Consider the following 15118-nt stretch of genomic DNA (forward strand, 5'->3'; position numbering starts at 1 on the left):
CCCCCCCCCCCCCCCAAAAAAAAAAAAAAGCCTGGATCCCTTATTTCTTTTTTATTAGGAAAATTAGCCCGCCCCAAGGAAAAATTTGTGTCCAGGAAGGCTATGTAAATTAGGGTGAAGCCTTCACCTTGCACCTATTAGTTCAATCAACATACGTTTCAAAAAGCATTTCAAGCTCAAGCTTCTCAGGCTAACTTCTTAGGTAGAGTTCTTCCGCACGCAAATCTATATATCCTCCTTCTGTCTATTCACTCCGAAAAAATATTGAAAAGACCCTCTCGGGTTTCTCTTTCATTTGCCAGTTCCAAATCTACATCGTCAGTCAACTGCTGCTGCACCATTTTTCTTATAGGACACCGAGATGAGGCGACATATCATCGAGGAGGCCAAGTTAAAGAAGATAAGGAGAGTGAATAAGGTCTGAAACCCAATATAAAACCATTTCTGCACATGGCCAGACCGAAAAAAGATGTGGGAGCAATGTCATTCGATCACAAAAAAAAGACTCAGGAAAGATAAATTTGTTCCCTCTCTTTCCTTTTGTCAATTACTTGGTATTTTTTTCTTCTTTGCCTTCTCTCTCAAGATGATTAAAAAAAAAAAAAAGATTTTTTTCAGAAAGCTTTCCACCCCGCAGTCTTGGACATTTTGGCGGGACTTTCCTTGCCCTCCTGGGGATTGCAGTCACGAATCCCAAACTTCTCGCTCCCACTGGCCGGCTGTTCTCTTTGGCTACTCTCACTCAGGTACTGACGCTGAACACCAACCCAATCTCGACGAAAAAAAGGAAACTTATTGCAACTACATCAAAAATCGAGATTTATGACGTGAACGGCTACTTTCTTAGAACTAATTCATAGGGGGGAAACGTGTGATACATAAAAAAAAAAATATAAGAAGAAAAGATATGCAGCATCAACTTGGTGCTCATAATATCTTTCTCGATGTTTTTTTTAATAAATCAGGGATTCTTTCTATTTAAGAAGGTAGCTAGGCAGATTTAGATCGATCGAATCTACTGCCTAATTGGTTTAGCTTATCGATGTTCTTGAGTCCAATGAGGATAAAGAGGATGACCCGACTTGTTTAACATTTTATAGGAGTGGATAATAGTGGAAAAAAGGATGAAGTATTAGCATGAGAGAGTAAACAAGAAAATGACACTAAACAAAGCAGAAACTGAAAGACATAGTGTAGCGAGGGGGACTCACCTGCTACAATGCACCAACTCCCCATTGTTGGACTGAATGAACCTCTATAGAAGCAATTTTGTGGATTAATACGAACTACTTCTCACAAAAAGAAAGATCGACAAATAGCGTACCAATCAGATGTGCCTTTCTAATTCACATGGAAAAAGATAGACCAAGCAAACAGTTGAGTTTGCAGCTACAGGCGCAACAGGCCAATGAACATCGAGAGTCACCCTATGAAGTAAGGAAAAGAGAAAGAGGAAGGGAAGCAAAGGAGCGAGGACCAAAATCTCATTGTATAGTTTGGTTATGTATAACTTATCTCAGAGGCATTTTTTTCCTTATCAACGGGCATTCTCCCTAGAAATAATTCAGCCGACAATCAATCAAGCAATTACCAACAAGTCTTGGGTAACTCATTCATTAATGAATTTAAGTAAAAAGGAGGAGTTCAAATCAAAATTAATAAGGTCTTGGAGCTCTTTCTAGCATAGGCATCCATTTTTGGAAAAAAATTATTTACCCAACATAGTTTATTTATTATTTTTTCTTTTTTATTGTGTATTTCTAATCCTTTAAAATCTATTTAATAGATTTCTATATTAAATTAATTTTTAATAAATTAATTATTGTTTATAATAAAAATATTAATTTTTATAACTCTTGTATTGTCGGATGAATCTGTTTATTCCGAATCGCAGGATAGAGAGACCGATGACGAATTGATTTGTTACTTATGTCACAATATTTTTGTTAGTATTATTTATATATACGTGTATGTATATCTTATTGATGGATTGATATATAAAAATAAAAGGGTAGATGATGAGTCATAGGTCACATCCAATCCTATTGAAAGTGGTTTTACCCTGTGGTCGCAACTAGCAGAGCTCGGAAGAGTTCTTGTTATTCAATTGGATAACAGAGAATCTTCTCCTATTCTAACCAATGAGAGTTCGCCACGTAACGTACATTTGTTTCACCCCAACTTCCGGCCTATTTACGGAACTTGTATGAAGTTTCACTATTTAAAGCTTCCACGTTCTTCCCCGTCTCTCTTCCACTCTTGCTCCGTTCTTCTTCCGACCATCTTCCAGTAAGCGAGATGCAGAGACTCTTTGCTGCAAGGACTGTTGCATATGCTTCGATTTTTAGGAAGCAGAGGCATTCTGCTTCATTCTCTTCTGCTCTGCTTTTTGATGATACTCAACTTCAGGTCTTTCTCTCTTGTTTTATGATGATGATGAGCTTTCAGTATGATTTGTTTGGGAGTTGATGATTTCGTTGTCGATGGCCTTCTATTTTTGGATTTTTATTGTTTGAATTAGACTGTGGAATCTTCAGTGTAGCTTTGGTTGATTTGTGATGTGAATTTATGACCATGAAGCTCGGATTGAGAATTGTTTGTTTCATTTGTGGATGGTTTGCTTTCGATTGTCTTTGGTTACAAGTTATGTATAACCTAGTTTGCACCAGTAGAATGATGAAAGTGTTTGTTACTGATTTTCTAAAAGAATTTATTAAATTAATTGCAGTTCAAAGAAAGTGTTAAACAATTTGCTCAAGATAACATTGCTCCCCATGCTGCAAAAATTGATCAAATGAACTCTTTCCCGCAGGTTAGTTGAAAGTCTCTCTCCCCCTATATATTTACTTCATATGTTTTTTCTTTTCTTTTTTAATTTACAAATGTGAGTTTCTTTATGATTTGGCTAAAATGTACCTTATTGTAGGATGTTAACTTATGGAAGCTCATGGGGGACTTCAATCTCCATGGAATTACTGCACCTGGTAAAGCGTGAGAAATCGTTTTTGATGCTTCCCTCATTCACTGTTATTTGGAGTTATTCAATCTTAATAATTATATTCATATCCTCTTTATTCATGAATTTTCATCTTTTCCGCTTCTAGTTATTATCCATAAAAGTTTATTTAATTATACTCTTATTGTACATTATGAGTGTCCTGATGGAGGTAAATCTAATTGAGATAATTGATACATAGTAAGTGCCTTCTTAAATTAGATGAATATTGAGATGGTTGCATATATTTTGCTATAGTACTGTTTCTCTCATTCTTTCAAGATATTTTAAAACTAAGCTATTGATTGTCTTGTAGAGGAATATGGAGGACTTGGTCTTGGTTACTTATATCACTGTATAGCAATGGAAGAAATAAGTCGTGCTTCTGGGTCTGTTGCCCTCTCCTTCGGTGCACATTCTAACCTGTGCATCAATCAGCTGGTAAATTGAAGTGATTAAATATTGTGTTAGTGACGTCATAGTAGGATTATATGTCGTAGTGAAATCATTAAGTGCAGTATGGACTACATAAGTTATGTTAACCTCGTATTTGTTGATTTTTCAGGTGAGGAATGGAAGCCCAGCTCAAAAAGAGAAGTACTTGCCTAAGGTTTTACTCCATGCTATAATAATTACCAAACTGCACATAACAATGTCATGCTCGCTTCATTTACTCTGATGCCTAGTCATCTGGAAGTGTCATACCGGAATTTTTTTGTTTTTTTTTTTTTTTTTCATTTTTAATATAATTCCTGAAGTAAATTCTATCTTCATGCTTTCCTTTGCTCTATTGCCTTCTCATTGCTCCTTTCTTTTCTATTAATGTAATTCTTTTTGGCTACTAACTTAACTATATCTTTGTTAAGCTTATTAAAGGGGAGCATGTAGGAGCTCTTGCAATGAGTGAACCCAATGGTAAGTTTAATGAACTTTTGTTTTTCATGTGTGCATGCAAAGGTAGATCCTTTTAAGAACTAAAAATGTTTTCATCCTTGGATGATGCATTTCCTATTTTCAGCTGGCTCGGATGTTGTGAGCATGAAATGCAGAGCTGACCGAGTGGATGGTGGATATATCATTAATGGAAACAAGATGTGGTGTACTAATGGTCCTACAGCTCAAACATTGGTAGTTTTTGTTGCAATTTTTCTAAGCATGTTAAAAAAATTCACCTCTATTTATTGGTTAATACTTGTGTTGCCTAAGAAAAGAGATACCGATAGATAATATAGCATTCGATTCATTTATAACTGTAGAATTATTAAAAACAAAACTCCAAAGAAAAATCTTTAAGAACACTGAAATAGTTAGTCATGTTGGATGTGTGATATTTCATCAAAATTACATGAACTTTTTTCTTTGTTGCTATATGGTGAAAACTTTTCTTTCTTTCCTTTTTTTTTATTATTTTTTTAAAATTCAGGGATCTATTATGGTTTATGAACAACCTTGAACTTGATCACTTTCGTGTTGTGCATATATTAAATGTATTTGGCTATATATGTATTAAATGTATTTGGTTTATATGGAAACCTTGTTTTGATCGGTCATAAGCTTGTTGAAAAGAGCTGTCTTAAGCTTAATTTTTTGTTGTCATAGTATGTTAGTATGAATCACCTACATTTTCAGAGAAATTGGGACCCTTAACTAAAATTACCCTTGCAAAAGCTGATTCAACGGGAATCAATAAACTGAAAGGCCATTTAAGTAAATAGAAATAAAAGAAGAATTTCTTGACACATTTTTCTCCTTTGATATTGTAGAATTCATAATTGATGTTATCGACCGTGCCGTGGGTTTTATTTATTTTATGTATTTTCATGTAATGTAGGAGGGAATAAACATGTTGGAGTAACATTTTATAGGTTCAGGTTACATGTAGTAGTTTGTATTCCACCTTAAAATCTTAAAACCACGTAGGATGGTCAAATTGTGGTTGTTGAAACATTTTATTCTTGCTTATTTCATTGACTCGTAGCTGATATACACAATGTTATCAGGTTGTTTATGCAAAAACAGACGCAAATGCTGGCTCAAAGGGAATTACAGCGTTTATCATTGAAAAAGGAATGCCCGGGTACTTGAATAATCTTTGGTCTGGTTAATGATAGGTTGAATTTGCAAGTGAGAGTTTTCTGTTCCAGTTCTATAGCATGCAGTCGTGTAGCACCCTAGCATATATTTTTTTTAACTGTATTCCTAAACTAACCCTATGCTGCTGATTCCAACATCATTTAGAAACTATGAATGTTCTTATTCCTTCATTCTTATATTGGCTGCTTCTACGTTTCTCAGATTCAGTACTGCCCAGAAATTAGACAAACTTGGCATGCGAGGGAGTGATACGTGAGTCTACTGTGGTTTGAAATTCAAGTTTCTAAAATTAGAGCATGCAATCTTCTTGCCCCTTCCACTAATGTTGGTGATGGTTCGAACAGATGTGAGCTTGTCTTTGAAAATTGCTTTGTTCCTGAAGAAAATGTACTTGGACAAGAAGGAAAAGGTATTCTGCTGGTGTACTACTGTTCATTCATGCATCCAGTAAATAGTTATATTTATTAATATTTTATTTCTGTAAAATCATTTCAATGAGGTTGGATGCGCAATTGATGGGGATGTTACTTAATGGCAGATTTCAACACAGGGTTCTAATTTATGGTGGTGGCCTAATTTTGATCAATCTATTTTCTTTTCTCAGTTAAAAGAATCACAACATTCCAAAAAAGAAGAGAAAATATTATGTGATCTTATTGTTAGCAATCTTTGGACCTAGGCATTCATAATTGGTGTGTAGGTGACGGTAGTTCTCTGACCAAATGTTGCGACGGCTAAATGTGATGTCTCCAAGGGATAATAATATCTAAAATGCTGACATTTCTAGCTCCAATGGCATCTCTTTATGATAATGTTCCAATTGTTAAGATTTATACCTTTTGAATATTGATGTAATAATAGATAGAAAAGATACGATGAGAATAAGGAATTTAATGTGCTGATATTTTTGCTTTAGTACCAGGCTCTTTCATGTTTTGTTTGGGTTTAATGTAATAGAAGCGAAAAAGCTTTGGTGTTGTCATGCCAATTACTTGCTATGATACATATAAATGTAAATAGTAACTACCTTGTCTTGTTGCAGCCTGATTGGAAGAGAACCAAACTATTGCCATCATCATGTTTGTCATTATTTTAGTAGTGTAATGTACTATGTTTTATTTCAGGAGTTTATGTTATGATGTCTGGGTTAGATTTGGAGAGGCTTGTTTTGGCTGCTGGTCCCCTTGGTCTTATGCAGGCATGCCTGGATGTTGTTCTTCCTTACGTTAAACAAAGAGAGCAGTTTGGTCGTCCAATTGGGGAATTCCAGTTTATCCAGGTTCTATCACTGTGACTATCTTACCATACTTGCATCTGACGTTTCCTCTAAAATGACTCAATTAATCTGAAATTGCAGGGAAAACTTGCCGATATGTATACGTCTTTGCAATCATCAAGGTGAGAGATTTTGGAGTAATTATGTATTATTTCTGATTTATGATTTTTGTTCTTTTGTCATGTTGACTCTCTCTGTCCCTCTCCAGGGCCTACGTTTATTCTGTTGCGAGGGACTGTGACAGTGGAAAAGTAGATCCCAAGGTTTGTAGGGCATCTTAAACCTTCTTTTTCCCCTTTTTTCCGCTTGAATCTTTTGGTTTCTCTATTAATATATAACATGTTCCTCTGATGTTTAGTTAAATAGAGTACTTTAAGTTTTGATCAACCCGAGGTGCTACTTTAGATCTTTCACCACTTCCCTAATGAATATTATATAAGCACATGTTCGTAGCAGCTATGCTTTTAACCCATTATTTCTTATTCCATGGCCATGGAAACGCTTGGTCAATAAATTCCTTCAAGTATTCACCCCGTGTGGTTTTGTGTCCAGGATTGTGCTGGAGTAATATTATCTGCAGCTGAAAGGGCAACACAAGTTGCTCTGCAGGTAAAAGTTGCATTCATTAAACATTTTTTTTCAATCGTTTATCGCGCAGAACTATCAGAAGCACGTTTCTTTCAGAAGCTTTTGTTTCAGTCAAACTTCGAAAGGAATATTTGTTTTAAATGCCAGTCTTATCTATTTTCCAATAGAACCATATAACTTCTAGGTTCTATGCCATAGCAAGAACTTGTGAAAGAAGTTACACCAACTCCAACTTGATGGGCCAATACTTGTCAAACGATTTCGAGATTGAATCGATTTAACTGATCAAAATGACTTGATTAAATATGCCATCCTCATATTCACAGTTATTTTAGCACATTGTGTGCGTAACATTACCATGTGTAAATCGTTCATGTTCTTGTTCAATCTTACAGGCCATACAATGTTTAGGAGGCAACGGGTATGTAAACGAATACACAACCGGTCGACTACTAAGAGATGCGAAACTATATGAAATAGGTGCAGGAACTAGTGAAGTGAGAAGAATGATCATCGGTCGCTCGCTGTTCAAAGAACAATAGGACAACTTTCACTCGTCGGATAGCCCACGATCAAAGTCTATACTCATGAGCAGCCCCCTGTGCAGATTTTGAAGAAGCAAAGGTGATTGAGATCTTTATCCACAATGTGTAATTTTAAGGAAACATTCACATTTATCATAAATAATTGTTGCCTTTGTTTGAAATAAATTAAGTTGCCTCTGTTCTACCTATCAAGTTATTTAAATTCTAATGATCTCTGTTTCTACTGAGTTCAAAATATTCAATATCATTCCATACCATTCCACACAGCTTAAAGGATTTGGAGAATTACACACTGTCCATTAGAAAGCAGAGGTTTGAAACAGATTCGAACCTATGGGACCGAGAGGACGAAGCAAAGCTACTGACTTCGAGCTCGACTTTGATATGGAAAACATTTAATCCTAAGGAAATATGGGAAATCACACATCTTGATTACTACTAATTAGAACTCTCTTACTACTGTGGGAGAAGAATCAGGTTGGCCCACGGAAGAGGATTTTGAGGCTTCCATACACAAAGGAGCTTGGTCTAAGCAGCTTTGAGTATCATCGCTGATCACTCCATTGGTCATCTTCTCCACTTCTTCTTGGGTGTATATATGGATTTTTGAAACCGCATCACAGAAGTCACTGAACAGCAAAGAATGAGATGAAAAATGATCATAAGATAAGATTAAAAGCTGAATATGTTTTAAAACTAATGTCGGAAACGTACAATACAATAATCTATTTTGCTACCATGATCATCAGAAACACAAGGATAAACTTTAATTGAAGTTAGCCATGAAGCAATATCATGAGACTTTCTACTTAGGCTTGTTGTAGGTTTAAAATTAATCTAGCTTTCAATAGTTCAAGCTCATCGCTAGCAGATATTGTTCGCTTTGACCCGTTACATATCGTTGTCAGCCTCACGGTTTTAAAACGCGTCTACTAGAGAGAGGTTTCCACACACTTCTAAGAAATGTTCCATTCCCCTCTCCAACCGATATAAGATCTAACAATCCACCCCCCTTGGGGGCCAGCGTTCTTGCTGACATACTGTTCGGTGTCTAGCTCTCATACTATTTATAACAATCCAAGTCCACCGTGAGTAGATATTGTCTACTTTGGCCCGTTACGTATCGTCGTCAGCCTCATAGTTTTAAAACGTGTCTACTAGAGAGAGGTTTTCACACCCTTATAAGAATGCTTCGTTTTCCTCTCCAACCAAGGTGAGATTTAACAATATCAGTTATTACTTGCTTAACAAAAATCCTTGGGCAGAACATGTTATTCAGATCTTATTTTATGTTCCTAGGAGTTCCACCCTAATAGCCCATCTTAATTGTTTTCATGCAATGAAATAATCAAGATTTCAAGATAAAGCACTTACAGCCATGGATAATCCCCAACAACCATTACGTCGTTCTCGTTGTCGGTGTACAGTACACGCCATCCTTTTTCAGGATCTTTCAAGAGTCCTTCCATGCAAAACAGCCGCTCCAGTTCAGAAAGCAGATCAGTATAGCCATTAAGTCTAGAGAGATCAATGGCTCTTCCCACTAGACTACCTTGTTTGTGAACCTTCACTTAACAAGACTAATATCAGAGCATGGAAGAACAGTAAAAGATAACATTACTGACCAAATTTCTCAGCAGCACCCATTTCTTACCTTAGTACAACTCCTCTTCCCTGAACTCTGCATGTTTGCAGCAGTTTCTGTAGTCAAGGAAAAGCCAAAAAGTCTACAGCCAGTTGAATTCTCATTCACACTTTCATCCTTTGAATTCCTTATATTCGACCCTGAAGTAGTGCTCATAACACTAGCATCAACAGATGGGCTGAACAAGGCACTCTCTCTTGGAAAGTTGCCATCATTTGAGCGCATCACAGCAGCAGCTTGGCCTGTACTGTAAAATTCACTACGAGGGAAATACATGTTTTGGGCTCCATTTGACGCCATGTGATAAAAACTAGAGTTTGGTGAGTGAAATGTGTTGAAGGAGTTGTCACTGAGATTGAACTTTCCCCAAACACCTAAACAATGTTCTGGTTTTCTTGTTTGTGGTCTCAATGAGCATATTTCTTGACCTTGCAAGACCTTCAGGAATCTTTCAGATTCCATAAAGCCTGTGAAAGATGAGTTTGGATGAACCTTTACGTAGTCACCTCTATATTTCTCAGCTCCACCCGACGCTTGATGTGCAGAAGATCGCACCTCGAACTCCAGGGAACGTTTTGTAGTATCACGTCCATAAAACGGTGATACAATACCTACATTTTCTTGACCTTGCAAGACCTTAGAGGATCTAATTGAATCCTCAAAGTCCATAAAACCGCCCCTCCCTACTGCAAGAAAATTTTAATGAAGAGTTTTAACAACTCAAGCTTAGAAGAAACACAATTTATCAGTTTCAATTTGGTCACTCATACCAGCAAAGGCGTTAGGTGGGGCTGCCTGCAGACTAGTCCTCAGTTTCTTCAGCCTTGGAGAAAACTGAACACTCAAGGGTGGGAGGGAAACAGAAGGTTCGATCTCCCAGGGTGAAACACGTTCTTGATGATCACCGTCTTTATCCCATCGTACCTGATGGATTATAAATATTAGAAAAATATTGTGTGACGACGTTCACATGGTTCTTGCTAGCTTCTATAGTACAGTGTGTGATGTTGTAACAGCCCAAGCTCATCGCTAGCAGATATTGTCCTCTTTGAACTTTCCTTTCTGGGGTTCCTCTCAAAGTTTTAAAACGTATTTGCTAGAGAGAGGTTTTCACACTTTTATAAGGAATGTTGTGTTCCCCTCTCCAACTGAGGTGGGATCTCACGATCCACCCCCCTTGGGAGCCAGCGTCCTCGCTGGCACATCGCCCTGTGTTTGGGTTTGACACCATTTGTAACAGCCCAAATCCACTACTAGCAGATATTGTCCTCTTTGGGCTTTCCCTTCTGAGTTTCCCCTCAAGGTTTTAAAACATGTCTGCTAATAAGAGGTTTCCACACCCTTGTGAGGAATGCTTTGTTCCCCTCTCCAACCGATGTGGGATCTCACAAATGCGATTGTCCAACAAATACCATTGTGCATTCTTATATGCAGCAACACCCTTATGGGGATTATAACACTTACCGTCAAGCATCTCCACTTTGAGTTTGGCCATCTCAAGGGATCCATGTCACCAATTCCGAGAACTACACCATTAAACCTGCAAGAAACAAATACCTATAAATATATTTGTATAACATAGTAAAAACCATTGATCTTGATCGTGTATGGATAAACCTTCTTTCTGGCGAATCATCCATCTCAAATCTCATTTTGAATCTTGTGCCAACGGTCACTGGATTATTGATGCTCTTCACATACTTCTGACAAGATATAACAAACTGTGCATGATATGCCCTGCAAGTCAGTATGTTTAACATGTTATTGTATTTTCTGAGTAAGCAAAGGCTGGTCAAGAACACTATAAAGTTCTAATAATAAACATGAACCAGTATGACACTAAATAGAGAATATTTGAACGAACGGACTATTTCTTAAAAATACCACCAACAGTTCTGATTCAAACTTTTGTTCTTACTTGCAAGATCACAATATTTTAACTTAGAAATCAAGATTTTGCATATGATGTCTATCGATTCACTTAAATCCAAAATTGTACCATCTATCTGGTTTGAGATAACAGTTTTCATAGTTTTTCTGCTCAAGTTCAGAAGTGTTATTATACAATGGGAGGCATTTAGTAACGAACCCCCTCTAAGATTGTTATTTGTTCTCAGTTACAAACAGAGGTGTCTTAATGCTAAACCTTATAGAACATAAATCACAAGGCCATATGATCCCATGTTTGATTCTTGGCAGACCTCAGAAGAGTAATGACCACAAAGCCTAGAATACCTACGTAGTAGTAAGTAAAGAATGCTTACCCTTTTTCGTCGTTAAAAAAGGTGGCTTGTTATGATTACATTTACTATCTGGATAATATGGATGCTTGTGATGCTTTGACCTACTAATATCACAAGGCCATATGATACATTTACTATCTGTTCTAACCTGGCATAGCATTAACCTACCAATATAGTTGGTTATGTTAGAAATCATGAACCATATTGTCCACTTTGGGCATAAGCTCTCATGGTTTTGTTTTTGGTTTTCCCAAAAGTTATCGTACCAATTAGAGATAGTGTTCCTTACTTATAAACTCATGACCAACCTTTTAATTAACCAATGTGAGACTCCTCTCCCAACAATCCTCCCCTCAAACAAAGTACATCATACAGCCTCCCTTGAGGCTTATGGAGCCCTCAAACAGCCTCCCCTTAATCGAGGATTCTATTGACATCGCTAAGTTAAGTAAGAAACCTTCACAATGGTATGATATTGTCCACTCTGAGCATAAGCTCTCATGGATTTGCTTTTGGTTTCCCCAACAGGCCTCATACCAATAGAAAGATAGTGTTCCTTACTTATAAACCCATGATAACCCTTTAATTAACCGATGTGGGACTCCTCTCCCAACTTAAGGCAAAAAGATATTCTCCTTTGCTTGTTACGTAAATTTATTATCATGGATTGGACCCGGGGTACAGATTGACAAAATTCTACATATCTGCTCAAACCTCAAAAGCAAAGAGTTTTCCTGATGTCCTCTATCACCGCTCTAATAAAACAGTAATATATAGCTAATTCTATTTCTTGATTGAAGAGTACTGAACCATTAGTGATACCTTGGATTGTAAAACACATCAAATATGCTCTTAGTAGATATTGCTTTCACCACACGAGCAAGATCATCTGCACAAGAATTTTGGTTGCCCACAATTGAATCAGGAAGACCATTTCTAGGCCGAACAGCTCGCCTTATGCCCAACCTTAGCTCTCCATTTTCACCCCTGCAGACAATCACAAATGGTTTAAATAAATATGACCAATTGTAGGGGTTAATATGTAGATTCATACCTTAAAAACAGCACTGCATCCCCAGAAATAAGATTCTTTTGGCTTACAAAAAGACTCCATCCAGTAGTCAGCAGATGCCGCCTTGGTTGACCTGCCGAGTTATTAAGAGTTAGTTCAATTATGACAGACAATCAAAGGAGTCTCACATTATACCTCTGTAAATATGTTTAAATCTCCACTCGACGCCATGTAGGTCCTTGGCAATTAGCTCTTGAGACGGCCTAAGCTGAGTGTAATCCTGCAGTAACCCATCGACCTCACTCAGAATATTTCCAAATAAAACAACCCAGATAAAACCCAATTCATTTCATTTGAGAAAAACTTAAAACAAAACATAGGAAAGCAGTGGCAACCAGAGGAGGGAAACAGTCTTCGGCAGCTCTGCGAGGAACAGAGAATCCTCCATGGGTGCTCGTATCAGACGCTGTGAGTGTTTTGCAAAACATGTGAGGTGTAGATCTAGTAGGCGACACTCCGCTCCCATCTCCATCAGCTCCATTCAACGCCAATTCCTCCAACTCTTTGCCCTCTAGACCAGTGCCTAAGAACTATAGAATATCCAAATTTATGGTAATCCACTATAAGGGTCATCTCATCCACAAGCTAAATTAAACAGAAGAAAATAAGCTACGAACTTTATTAACCTTCCCAAACTCCAAATTACGAGTAACGTACTGTAACAAAGTTTTGAATTGGAAACTACCTCTGGCAAGGGAAGCAGAGTAAGTTGTGTGTAGACCTCATCATTCTCCTTATTGGCCTGTCAAAATGGTAAGAGCAGTGAAAAGCCGAAGGGTGTCAAGGGAAACTGGGGCGGCTGCTCGAGAGAGGAGAAGGCAGAACATGAATTTAAAATGTAAACCCATTACTTACAAGTAAGTGGACATTGATTACCCTGCAGAGGATCTGCGGCTGGAGGCCAAAAGTGCGCATTTCCATGGGGGAAAAGGGAGAGGCTGAGGCAATCTGCTCCAAGTGACCTTGTGGGAAATAGACAACTACATTTCCTTTCTTAGGCAATGAGGTGAGAGGACCAGCACAAGCATGCCAAAGCTCCAAATAAGTTGAAGAAGAGACGAGAGCTGGCGATGAATTTGAGGAACATGAAGAAGTTGAAGAGGATAAACAACAATTGCAGTGACCCTCTTCACAATTTCCATTGCAATATGCATTCTTGCCCACATCACTGGCTGTTAGGTTCAGATCAATTTCCATGAACACCCAGAGTTACTTCAAGTGTCTTATTGCTATGTTTCCCAACAGAAAGAAAAAAGAAGAACAGCAACAGAACTAAAACAAGAAAGTGGAATCAATTGGCAATAAGGTGAGAAGAAGACCAAAGCTGTAGAAAACTGGAAATGAGGTCAAAGCATGGTAAAATTGCTAAAAACATATCCAGAAGAGATACCATTAAAGCTAAGAACGGGAGAGTAATAGAAGGGGATGAGTAGAAAAACAACAAGAAAGTAGTGTTTGGATGGATGCTAAACCAGTAGGGTGGTAGCTAAAAAGATAGAAAGAGGGGTATCAAATAATAACAAGAAATTCAAAGTATGATTCCTCGCCCATTTGCAGGTATTGAGAAGAGGGAGCAGAAGCAGCAGACATAGACAATTGCATAGGAAACACAGAAGCAAAAGGCGAAAAAAGGCCAATGCTTTGGTGGCTTTTGGAGTGTTAGAGAGAGAGAGTGCGTATATGTGTGGGTGGGTGGCGGGGACAGGCTAAGACAGAACAAAACCCACACTCCCCCATCCCCTTCTTCTTTGCTCTGCTTTGCTTTGCTTTGCCCTTTCCCTTCGGGCCTTCCCCTCTTCTCCTTTATTAATAATTTCTTTCACTGTGAAAGTGTGTGGGGGTGAGGCCGCCCTGGCCCTCCACCAAAGACAAAAAGGTTGGTTTTCATTAATGCAACAAAAATAATATATCTTTATCTCTTTGTACAAACAAGATCCCTTCACTTAGTCATTTTATCAAACAGGTACTGGGCATATTCAGCCAACCCAATTAAAAGCTCCTAAACCCCATTGCCTATCTCCCAAAATGCAAAAGAAAGAGACCCACAATGATGGAAAATCAATTAGCTAATCCAATCCAATCTAATCTAATCTAATCCGAAAAAGAAGCCAATAAAGTGGGGGCCAAGGCCATGGGCATTGGTGGGGAAAGAGGGTCTTTAGCAGCATGTATAGTGGGCGGGCGGGGGTCAGAGCCCCGCCATTGCTGCAAACTGCAAATAGCAACACATAAACACCAAGCAGTGACACCAGTTCAGCAGTCAGCAGTGTATTGAGTACAACCCTTTTCTGCATCTCATGTCCTATCTCACTGCTTTTGTTCCTTTTTCTAATTCTAATTATGGAATCACTGTTTCCCACTCCCTTAAAACGCTCGTCCTCTTCTTCTTCTTCGAAGAATCGCCATTGATGAGCTTAAAAAAGAAAAAGAAAAAAACCAAATCTTCATTTCTCTCTCCTTTTAAGGGCTGAATTTAGTAACTTTTCTTAAAAATTATATAAACACAAATGATGGGAGTTATAACTGTTTGAAATTTCAGTGAAACTAATTGTAAATAGGCGCGTGAGGTCAACGCCTGAGAAGGCGAGTGAATAAGAAGAGGGTGAGTTGAGTTGGTTGTTTCAAAAGAGGAAGAGATCGAGAAGCCTGCGCCTTTGGCG

The 15118-nt window shown here is 37.9% G+C and overlaps 2 protein-coding genes across 4 annotated transcripts; one reads left to right on the forward strand and one right to left on the reverse strand.

The window, feature by feature from the left end:
* Positions 1 to 2216: 2216 nt before the first annotated feature.
* On the forward strand, positions 2217 to 7694 carry LOC111490920 (isovaleryl-CoA dehydrogenase, mitochondrial). The gene is made up of 15 exons (XM_023139578.1): positions 2217 to 2409; positions 2729 to 2812; positions 2927 to 2984; positions 3312 to 3436; positions 3561 to 3605; positions 3862 to 3910; positions 4014 to 4123; positions 4996 to 5072; positions 5291 to 5341; positions 5434 to 5498; positions 6214 to 6368; positions 6447 to 6487; positions 6574 to 6628; positions 6918 to 6974; positions 7349 to 7694. The coding sequence occupies exons 1-15, from the start codon at positions 2299 to 2301 to the stop codon at positions 7493 to 7495; spliced, it is 1230 nt and encodes a 409-aa protein (XP_022995346.1). The 5' UTR covers positions 2217 to 2298; the 3' UTR covers positions 7496 to 7694.
* Positions 7695 to 7733: 39 nt separating this feature from the next.
* On the reverse strand, positions 7734 to 14253 carry LOC111490919 (auxin response factor 4-like). 3 transcript variants are annotated; one of them, XM_023139576.1, is made up of 12 exons: positions 13314 to 14251; positions 13144 to 13200; positions 12794 to 12988; positions 12594 to 12678; positions 12441 to 12531; positions 12209 to 12373; positions 10761 to 10880; positions 10608 to 10683; positions 9914 to 10067; positions 9153 to 9826; positions 8873 to 9063; positions 7734 to 8127 (listed from the first exon to the last, which is right to left on the reverse strand). In XM_023139576.1, exons 1-12 carry the CDS (start codon positions 13653 to 13655, stop codon positions 7941 to 7943), a joined length of 2337 nt encoding a protein of 778 aa, XP_022995344.1. In that variant the 5' UTR covers positions 13656 to 14251; the 3' UTR covers positions 7734 to 7940. The 3 variants fall into 3 exon arrangements, with proteins under 3 accessions (XP_022995344.1, XP_022995343.1, XP_022995345.1); XM_023139575.1 differs by having other exon boundaries at positions 9153 to 9829; positions 13314 to 14250; XM_023139577.1 differs by lacking the exon at positions 7734 to 8127 and having other exon boundaries at positions 8939 to 9078; positions 9153 to 9829; positions 13314 to 14253.
* Positions 14254 to 15118: the final 865 nt, after the last annotated feature.

Source organism: Cucurbita maxima, unplaced genomic scaffold (genome assembly GCF_002738345.1).
Source record: "Cucurbita maxima cultivar Rimu unplaced genomic scaffold, Cmax_1.0 Cma_Scf00016, whole genome shotgun sequence".
Classification (NCBI taxonomy): Eukaryota; Viridiplantae; Streptophyta; class Magnoliopsida; order Cucurbitales; family Cucurbitaceae; genus Cucurbita; species Cucurbita maxima.